Source organism: Neodiprion fabricii, chromosome 3 (genome assembly GCF_021155785.1).
Source record: "Neodiprion fabricii isolate iyNeoFabr1 chromosome 3, iyNeoFabr1.1, whole genome shotgun sequence".
Taxonomy (NCBI): domain Eukaryota; kingdom Metazoa; phylum Arthropoda; class Insecta; order Hymenoptera; family Diprionidae; genus Neodiprion; species Neodiprion fabricii.
In genome coordinates this window covers 17,679,674-17,690,815 of record NC_060241.1, presented here as the reverse complement: position 1 = coordinate 17,690,815, position 11,142 = coordinate 17,679,674, and the positions used below count along the sequence as shown (strand labels likewise).

At 35.0% G+C, this 11,142-nt stretch overlaps 1 protein-coding gene across 1 annotated transcript; it reads left to right on the top strand.

The window, feature by feature from the left end:
* The first annotated feature begins 3,476 nt into the window (after window positions 1-3,476).
* Window positions 3,477-10,850, top strand: LOC124179131 (odorant receptor 22c-like). Its single transcript, XM_046563266.1, has 8 exons — window positions 3,477-3,528; window positions 4,463-4,913; window positions 8,150-8,438; window positions 8,523-8,622; window positions 8,718-8,828; window positions 9,558-9,713; window positions 10,593-10,639; window positions 10,711-10,850. Exons 1-8 carry the CDS (start codon window positions 3,490-3,492, stop codon window positions 10,712-10,714), a joined length of 1,197 nt encoding a protein of 398 aa, XP_046419222.1. The 5' UTR covers window positions 3,477-3,489; the 3' UTR covers window positions 10,715-10,850.
* Window positions 10,851-11,142: the final 292 nt, after the last annotated feature.

The following is an 11,142-nucleotide window of genomic DNA, read 5'->3' as shown; positions in this document are numbered from 1 at the left end:
CAGAAAACTTTCGTGGAATTGTCTACCATCGTCTGTCAACAGCGTCACGAATGCCGTAACAAATCGACACTAGACAGGTAGATGAGATATTCGCACTTGAGTGCAAGACCCGCTAACGGCCGTACATTTCTTCTAAGACAATGAATTAACTACACTGAGAAAAATTTCATTTGTTACGGTAAATAGAAAAATTAAGTTGAACAGGTACCGTTAAAAAAACTGTTCGAATATTGTTGGTATTACGAAAAACGAGGTACGCCTAACCATTTTGCGCTATTGTCGATCCTTTTTTGGTAATTGCAACGCAAAATCGGTTTGTTAGGTTTGCTCTACTTGTTTAGTTAAACAAGGCTTTAACGTCAATTTATTGCTATACAAGCATTAAATTTTCGCAACAGTTGCAACAAAATATAGTAACAGTGATCGTGATGAGAAAGAATAGTAACGGATACTAGACTTTCCGGCAACAGCTAGAAAACTAATTTTCAATTTATACCTAGAACTATATTTTTCGATTGTGTTAAAAAATGAAAATAGTTGAGGACCGAGCTGTTTTAACGGTACCTGTTCAACTTAATTCTTCTATTTACCATAACAAATGAAATTTTTCTCAGTGTAGTTAATTCATTGTCTTATTGTTAGAAGAAATGTACGGCCGTTAGCGGGTCTTGCAGCGTTGATCGCAATTCTTTCTAATCGTCATTGATATTCTTTTGTTTTTCTGCCGTTTCTTATATCAGTTCGATTGCTTATTACACCTATGCTATCGTAGTAACTATAATTGTTTTCACCGCTGTACCGGCGATGATTTTCATTGTTGTTCCCACTGGTTTTCTTCTATTTTATTTTATCTAACTATTTTATTATTTCTATATTTGCGACGTAATGCGTTCAACTTTATATCTTGTTTGCTTGTGTCGTTTCACAATAACGCTGTTTAAGTTGCTCCGACTGAAAGGCTAATAAACACGATTTCCTATCTCACACACTTTGCACAACGTGTAATGTTGGATCATCGAGTCAAGTTTTTCTCACTCGAGCAGCTTACTACACTACGAGTTCACCGTAGTCAAAGATTATTCTTTGTGAAATGAAACTCATCGTCGGTTATCTTTTATAAAAATATAAGGCATTGAAATTCTGCAATCTCATTCTCAGGGTTCTCGGATTAGTCGATTCTGCGATTGAGCATTATTAAAAAAATTCCTAAGGCCTTTTCATCATTATCCAAAATAATATCGAGAAGTTTCGTTGAACTATTTACACTGACAGAACTTTCTAATTGTGATTACAAAACATTTTTTCTTGAAATCTATTCTCGTTTTCTAACATAAACGGGAAATGTAGTTCTGAATACAAAATAAAAATTAGATTTGTAACTGTCACCAGAAAGTCTAGTACGCGTCATATACTTTTATTTTGATTATGGTTACTGGTACTATATTTTTTTCTAAGTATAACAATAATTTGATGTAATAGTACGACAATGAATCGATGCTTAGGCCTTGTTTAACTGAAAAAATATTTTTAACCGAACAAACAGCGCAATGCATTGAAATGATACCCATTTGTTGTCATCTTTCGAATAACTATAAAAAATGAAATTTTTCTTAGTGTAATCCACGGCATTCCTTTCACTTAATTCATTCCAGCAGATAATCTTTGTCGACAGGTTCGTAAATGTGTTTAAAAAAAAATCATCACTTGCCTAATAAACCAAAAACAAGACAAAAATTTCTGTATTCCTTGCGAGATGATGAAAATACGTCGTCAGGCTTCCAACTATACTGAAAACCTTATCGCTCTCTCTACGATTGCAAAATGTGTTTGACAGAAAAACTACATCGTCTCTATTTCAGCTGTCTTACCACCAAACTATAATTCCGATATTATATCTCCGAGAGACAGTGAAGAAGAAAAGAAAACACTAAAAAAATATTCAACTCCGAGAAAATTGCCGGTTGTAGATAGCGAGGCACGTTTGATCTAGGGAGTTACTGTCGGGGAAAATTACAGTGATACCGGATCCCAATCGTTGACAGTGAACCATCACAAAAAATCGCATTATCGATTCCGAAAGTGGCGACACGAAATATTCCCCACCGTGATCATTTTCAAATAATGAGATCCCCTCACCCGCCTGGAAATATGTGTGAGCACGTATATTTGTTTCACGCATATCGTATGATTCTTACGTGTTAGATCAAAGAGGAACGTATGCTACGTACATGCGTGCCTCAAATACGATTGGATGAGTGCGACATATATTTGCACATATTATATCGAATTTGCATACAAGCGTAATGTTGTTATTAACATATTCGATCGTGCACGTATATGCAGAAGTATATGTTGCACATCGCATAAATAAAGCGTGAAAAACTGCTCATTTTTTTTTCGCATATATATTTTTTCACGCGGGCTGCAGCGCAAAATTCAGAATAGATCGAAAAAGGTTCTTCCTACTTCAGAAAAGGGTTTAAAAATTTTCGTATTTTTTCATGTTTAAAAACAATCACCGAAAAAAAAACTGGCATATTTTAGTAATTCAGAATTTCTGGTTAGAATATGAAAATTTTCCTAGCGATGGGGGATCGAATCATTGTTTCATGTAACGCGGTTTGAGTGAAAATCAACATTGTTATTAGAACAAGCGGATTCTGAGAAAAAAAATTAACGTCATTGATTGTCAAATGGCAATTATTCGATGTCTGCAAAAATCGATTAGCTGAAATTATTGACTGAAAAAAAAAATCGCTTTGGACTGTTACGCTGGGAAAAGTAACTCGACAACAGTGTTTGACCAAAGTATGAGAAAGGAAATTTTGAACTCTTTCGACTTGCTCGAGAATGAACGATACACGTACAGCGGAAAGCAATTCCAGCCAATATATTCCTTGCAAAGGGAAAGAGCATGGCACTAATTGTAAGAGGTAAAGAGGAATCGCGTATAGTTTTTCCCTGATCGTAAGTGCAGAACTGTTCGTACTTCCATAGAGAATTTTGCCATCATATTTGCGATTCACTTCACGGAGATACCGTCAGAATTTGCATCGTTGTTGCATGTAAAAATTTTCAGAGAGATATTGCTTCGGTGTATTCGTAGCCTACTTGTATATGCGCATGAATATTTCCAAGTGTATCGACTGAACGTAAGTTAATCCTAATGTAGTTAAGGTTAACGATCATCCTACATGCCGTCTCTTGCGTGTGATCGATAATGCCCTCATAAATTTGAAAATGCACCAAATTAGACGATGCTCTTTTCTGGGTTCGATTGGCGTCTGCCTTCTGTCCGAATCGCCAATCAAAAACGAGACGGACTTTTCCTCGGTTCCAATCGTATGGTGGTCATTCAGTCCTTCGTAAGCCTGTGACTACGAAAAATCGCCTCTACGATGCAGGTCAGGGTCCAGGTTTCACTTCTTCGGTACTTCTTTATTTGCTTAACATACGCTGACAATTTCAGTTGAAATTTTTAGTATATCGATGAATTTATTCGTCGTAGAAAGTGTTTTGCCTTCCCCGGTGTGAAACTAAAAACAAGTATTACAATAATGTTATAAAGTGTTCAGCTTTCATTCAAGTTATTTGTCAATTTCTATCTTATTACACATGCATACTCATATATTAAAACGAGCTTGTAGCAATATCGGTTAATTGTTCTCAAAGTCCATTCATATAAGCCTACAAGAGATACGACATTACTTTACCAGACAGTCTGAATGTATTTTTATACTACAAGACGTAAAATCAGTTTCAAATTTAATGAAATATGAAGTTAACCCGGAAGACTGTCGTAGAGCTAACGATAAGAACATGTGGTAAAGATAAGAGACGTGATCTAGTTAAAGGATCTTTGCCGAATGATTTGACAATGAAAGTGCAATGAAGGTATTTTTTGCGACGGTTACTGTTTAAATAGCGAGCAGCTGTCTTCCATGAGATACAACCAAGTTCAACGCACCTGGAAAAATTTGACGAATTATACCATAAAGTAGCTGAAAATAGAGCACTTGTATTTTAAGTTACGTAAATAAGATAATGGGTATTTTTATTCAGTAAGTAACAACAAACCGATGTAAACTGGTTTACTGTAGTATAATCAAGTTGGGAAATTCAGTAATCTATAATCTCTGCTTGTGTTTACAGTGGTTTATAGACGAGCTTCCATCACAGAAAACTCTATTTTCTTTAATGACAAGAATGCTCGATTAAATAACGGCTAAAAGTGTGTTCCGATAACGAACAGATGACAAATCCAACCTCATAGTCGGGTTGTCGAATTAATTTTACTCGATTCCATTTCGATTTCACAATTTTGATTATCAATTTTTTTAGCGTATTGCCGGCAGTCGAATATAACATTACGAAACGATCCACGCAGCTTCGCATTTTGGTATTTGTAATTGTAATTGGTAATATATTTTGGTGACGCCTGGTATTTAACATTTTTTTTTAGCAGGCCGACGAAATTGTCAAAATATCGGACCTGCTGGGTTGGACTGAACGGATGTTAACGCCATTCGGCATGTGGCCAAAGGACAAACATGACCTACGTTTCGCCGTGAGCTTTGTCTACATGGCCGTTCACGTTGGCATGGAATGTGCAGATTTTACACGTCATATGGGTGACCTCCAAAATCTTTTGGACAACTTGTCCGAGACGACCATCTACATGATTTTGTTTGCAAAGGTAATCGTTTTTCACAAAAATCGGATATTGGCTCAGATGATCGACGCTATGAATGAAGATCGTACGGATTTCAAGAACAACAGGAGCATCGACGAGCAACGATTGTACGCCGCGTACAATGCGATGGCGAAAACATTTTTCAAAATTTTGGTACCCCTGGTATTTTCTACTGCCATTCTGTACTATTTGAGGCCTCTGGCTGGACTCATATTTTCAAGTAAGATTCATTAATTAACGTCCTATAAAGTAATTCGTCATTTTTTTAGGCCCACGTGGGTATGTGTTTCATGACTTTTAATTCCAACTATATTTTGAGATTGAATGAACGGGTTTTGCATGATTTTAATGTCAAGATCAACCGATGTAGATTTTGACGACTTAAAATCGGTTAAAACTGAGTTGAGCAAAACACTGCTCAGATTTAAAGACAAATCGTTTCAGTAATCGTTGAGTTAATTGCGAAAATTGTGGCAAGCTTCAGGACTGATTATTTTAGGGCAGCCGATTTTTTCTCTTTACTTTCACCAAAAATGCCTAATCATAAAAATTGACTTAACAACGTGAAGTGAAATGCAAATTTCTGAAATCATCAGACGGTGAATAGCCAACCTCTTCGTATTTGGGACAGGATTTTATGATGCCTCACCATATGATGAAACGCACTTTGGCATAACGATGAACGGAAGATCGGTGCCTTTTTTCAACCAGCGATGAAAATTTTACAGTATATCAACACTGGTAGTTTTTTTTTTTTTTGAAAATAACTTTTGCAATATCTTATATAATCACAGGAAAATTTCAAATCATTGTCAAAATACTGATTATTGATGGTTTTTCAAACGGTAGGAATTTTTTTGTTTTTGTTTACCAATAATGATTAGAAATACTTCACTTTCTGAGCTGCCGAAAAATTGTTTTCTTTTTGGGTAAAGTGGGTTAACTTCAAAAAATGTAAAAAAAAAAAAAAAAACGCTAGTTGAATTTTGAGCCAGTCCACTTTACACCAGCTTAGGATGCAGTAAAATTTTCATCTCCATCCAAGGCACTGATCGTTGATCATGTTAGTGTAACGGGTCGAAAAATAGTTGATTTTCGCGATTTTTTTTCGATGATTAAAACACGCTAATCAGCCTCATTTTTTTTTTTTTATATCGATTCAAAAAACTGACGAAGAATAGAAGATAAATTTACTAACGTTTGTTTCTATTTTCTTTACAATTTTTTAACGGTAAATATTACACAAATAGAAAAAATTGGTAAAAAGATTATTAATCATTGTGAAAGCCGTTATTTTGCTATGGACTCTTTTTTCATCAGATTTGACAAAATGGCGGCGATTTGAAAATAAAGTATCGAATTTAGCCTATTTTTTCGACAGTTTTTCGTTAAGAAAAATATGAAAATTGAAACAAAAACAGAAGTTTCCATAGCAAGATGAAAAATGGCGTGAAGAACCGTTTTGAAAAACCACGTTTCGAGAAAACCGTTGATGAAAAAGTGTAAAAAAAATAAATGAAAGTAAATATTAAAAAATTTATATTCTCTTCTTCATGAATTCTTTGATTTGACACAAAAAAAAAACAGACTTATTAGCGTATTTTAACCATCGGAAAAAAATCGTGAAAATCAGTTATTTTTCCACCCGTTCCAATCGTTAATCGAGCGATTAGTGATTTTATACTTTAGTGAATTCACTATAGTTCTTGTTTTAAAATTAACTATCCCCACCAGTCATTTTCGGGGGATTGACGTTATTTTAAATTTTATTCAATACTTTCAATTTGGGAAGAATCTGAACTATTATGTAAAATAGTTCAGTTATTTGTAACCAGTTAAAAGTATAGTAAGCTTAATATTCTCAGACTGAAAAAATAAGCAGACCATACATGCATTTGAGAGAAAAAAGCTCGAAAAGCCTAACCAAATGAAATAACGTATAACTGACAGTCAATATACTGACGAATTTATGGATTAACCAAACAATGCGAATATCTATTCTATAAAAATTCAAAATGCAGAAAGTCGAATTGTTTCAAATTCAAAATACGAAAGCATCAAAGTGGAGAAAACCAAAACATAGAACCATCGAAATCAATAAAAATATAGCACATCAAAACATAGAATTGTCAGAATTCAGAGCATGTAAAATAAAGCTCGCGTATTTTCTAGTGATTTGGTACGTTTTTTTCCTGCTTATTTGTCTTTCGTTTCATCGAAACGACGGAGCCGAAGTTACTACAGAGTGTCTATCGTATTCACTGAAGAAAGAGTTTGAAAAATCGGTTCAACAGTTGTCAAGTTATTCGCGCACATACAACATTCCGACAATGAATTTTACGTAATAGTTTAAACTAAAATACCATAAATACCAGTCAGCCAGGTAGGCAGTCCCATATTACACGGGTGAAGTGAAAGTTGCATACTTTCAGGCGTAATTTCGTTCCGGATTCATTTTACAACTAACGAATCGAGATGAAACACACCGTAGGTCATTTTCAGGCATTTCTACTACCAAACAATCTGAGGTTGATTGAAATCGGATGATTCGTTTTCGCACCAAGTGGGAACAAAGCGTTGTGCAAACAAGTTACGTGTACAAAAGATTAAGAAAAGTCAACTTTTGAGTTTTGAAACGAAGCATCGATATTCAACAATAAGCTTTTGTTTGACGTTCCAGTATTTTCCATTTTTGCATTTCTAGAGATCTTCTTAGCTTACGAATACAATAATTTGGGAAATACTTCATATACTATTATCAGATAACGTAACGTAATAAATCGTATCGACTTTTGGCAAATGACCTCCAATCACTTACTTCAGCCGAAAAAAGTCCCCTTTTGCATTTTTTATTCAAAAGTTATTCCAAGTTAAAAAAAGAAAACATTATGTACTCCTGTATTCACGCGTCCTAAAAGCTAACCACCATGGATATTATTTTTCTTTCTGTGCACATGCACATATTATATCGAACAACGGAATTGTTCGGTCCGCATTTTCATAAATAATGAGGTGTTCTTTTAATATTTAATACGGAAATTATTTCTTCAATAACAATTCTTTGGGGGGGAAATGACATTTGATAATTTATGACTGATAAAATTGACGGAGATATTAGTTTTGAACACAATTAACAAACGAATGCAAACGTTGGTGTAATATCAATATTTCAGCTGTTGGACACAGTTCTGATTTTATTTCGAGTCTATTATTATCTTTGGCGCTTGCTCGTTATCAAGCGCTGTTTTATACCAGTTATAAAACTTCATCTGAGAGTGCTAAAAAAGCTGAAATATAATCTCACTTTCAACTACCTCCCAATAACCGAGAATTTATCGCGCGTAATTTACTCACCATTAATTCACGACTAGTTCAACGATGCTTTAGATTGATTCGTAGATCAATTTCTGTTTTAAATATCGTACAATTATTAATGGAGAAAATTCATTTTTTCAGAAGTCCACAATGGTAAGACACCCTATGTCTTACCGTACCGGACTCGTTATTCGTTCGAAATCACAGAGGTCCACACGTATGTTTTGGCCTATTTGTATCAAGGGGGAACATTGCCTCTAGTCACCGTCGGCTTGATCGGATCCGACGGTTTGTTCATAACGCTCATGTTGCATATATGTGGAGAACTTTCAATATTATCCAGCAAAATAGCTGCTCTCAAAGAAGATAAGGCAAACTTTCAGCATAGTGGGATTCGGAGCATTGTTAAGAGGCATACACGTTTAATGTGGCGAGTTATTGTGTTCCAAAAATTTTTTAAACCAAGAGCTTAATGTCGTTGGTTCCGTTTCTGATCGGAATATAAAATTCTCAGGATGGCGGAGAAAATGGACAAGGCATTCACCATCGTCTTGTTAGGCCAACTGTTCGGATCTTCCTTGCTCATTTGTCTCAATGGGTTCAATGTGATTGTGGTAAACACTTTTTAATCGTAATCGTTTTTCTTTGTGAAATTGAAAAGACCAGCGAAAAGAGACTTGCGATAAAATCTTATTCTTCCCTGAGACAGAATTCCGAAAGGGTTCAGAGGACCAGTTTGATTACTTTTGCCTTCTACGAGGCCTCAATGCTGACCTTTCTGTACGCCTATTGTTTCATCGGCGAGTGTCTGATACAAGAGGTGAGATTATTCAAGCTTGCGTGATCAATTGTACCCGGATCAAGGATAAATCAGTTTGACCGTATGAACAAAAATTTTGGAATTATCATCGCCGATGATAGTTGACAGGAATGAAATAACGTCCCTTCTATGCGGTAGAAATAAATCTGGGTAAATTCGAAAATCGCAAGCTAAGATGTCGTTAATTCGAGAAACGATTAAACTCTGGTGTTTTTTATCTGACGTTTTTAGACTTACTCTGTTCACCATAAACAAAAATCCTCAGAGATTATCTGAAAAAAAAAACAAGCAATTATTTCCAGAGTGGATAAAAATAGTTTTTTACACGCTATAACAAACATTCGTCATCGATTATAATTAGTGCATTTTAAGTAAACTATATTGTAAGATTTTTAAAATGATTTCAGATGATTTGCGGGAATTTGGCTGTTGACCAAAATGAGCCCAAAAACATCACAATCGAATTTAATTACCCCGAGCTTAATCAGGTTGAACCTTCCAATTACGAAACATTTTCTCAAATTATTGATATCCTAGCTTTCCCCACTTGAATTAGCTCACATTCGTTTCAACTACATAAATCAGGGATGTTGTTCCATTTAAGTTCACTGTCAATAGAACGAATATCATTGCCGATGATTTCTCAAATGGTTTTCTATCCATAGCCAAGTTTCAATTACCACGATTCGGCTGATTCGACTTTAGGCATAACCAGTCATTATTTCGTAGAGCAAACGTTTCAGAGAAGCTTGTTACGAATGTGCCTGGTACGATATACCACCACATCAGGCGAGGGATCTCATCCTATGCATGGCCAGAGCTCAGCAGCCTCTTTACTTGACTGCTGGAAAAATTTACATTTTCTCTTTGGAGAATTTCACCCAAGTAAGTTGCAATCTATAATCTATTTCGATCCGACCGTAGCGTACATACAACGTTCAATGCAAAGCAACGAACAAATGCTCGACGATTATGGGCATCTGGTTTCAATAATACAGTACGAATCTATTCAATATTTCATCTCTACCTACTTACGTCTATATCTAGGCACCGTATTTCGTACCTGACTGCGTAGTGCCGACGTATGTACCGAACATCAATCAATTTCCCACACATGCCCATAACTTTAATCTATCGACGGATTAAGGTGGATTCGTAACACCGGCCCACAAAAAAAAAAAAAAATAAATAAAAAATAAAAAAAAATAAAGCTCGTTCCTTACCTTATCTTTCTACGCTTTTTTGAACGATTTTTGGTAAATTTCAGACCGATTCACATTAACAGATTTTTTATTTGGATTTAGTTCACCACAATATGTGAGAGATAAATTTAATCACGTTTAATCAATTTTTTCATTACTGTAAATACAATTTATAGTAATTTTTACGGATTTTTTGCAATTTATTTATATTTTTAAGGGCCTACGGGCAAAATAAACTTCGGATTTATACTCAGCGGATCAAATCACGTGTAAAACTTGTATGATTTATATTTAGAAATTTTTTTTATCACCAAAACTGCAGTTTTTTTCCATTTTTTACGGTTTTTTGCATTTATCTCAAAATTTTGAGGGTGTACGGACCAAACGGACCTCAGATTCGGATTCAGCGCGTCAATATACATGAAGGTAAGTGGGTCTGTTCAAATGTACAGACCACGTTTTTTTTTGTGGGCAGGTGTAATTTTTCGGCATCCTCCAAATCACTGCATTTATGCGCGTGAGCTTGGCTTTAATTGATATGAAAATTTACACATCGTTACAGATTATCAAAACAACAATAGCGTATCTTTCCGTGTTGAGGACTTTAACGTGAGTCTGGTATTTTTCTTCAATAATTTTAAAAGTAACTCCGTTACTCAAAGTCTTTTATTGACTTACAGGTAATACGTTGGATCACTCGCCTGTTCGCGATTACTTGCGAAATTGTGCCTGTGGCAAGATTTTCTCTGCATAAAGCGAAGTCACCAGCGATTTACTATAACAGAGTAAATTGTCCGGATGACTTCATACTTGACCAAACCCAAAGAAGACCAAAAATTATATGAATACGAACCTATAATTGTGAGATTTATTTTGTTTAATGAACTTTTATTTAATGGTGAATAAACTTAATGAAACTGCTATTTCTCGTGACGAGAAGTTAACTTTTTCTTTGACGGATATATCGATAAAATTCAAATAAATAAATCCCGTTACGTATACAAGAAAATATTTGAATTATAGCATGGTTTAATCTTTCATTTGTATGGTATTCATTTGTTTTAACAACAGGCCTTACGTTTTTTACCATAGGTAGCTTCAAACACAAATTG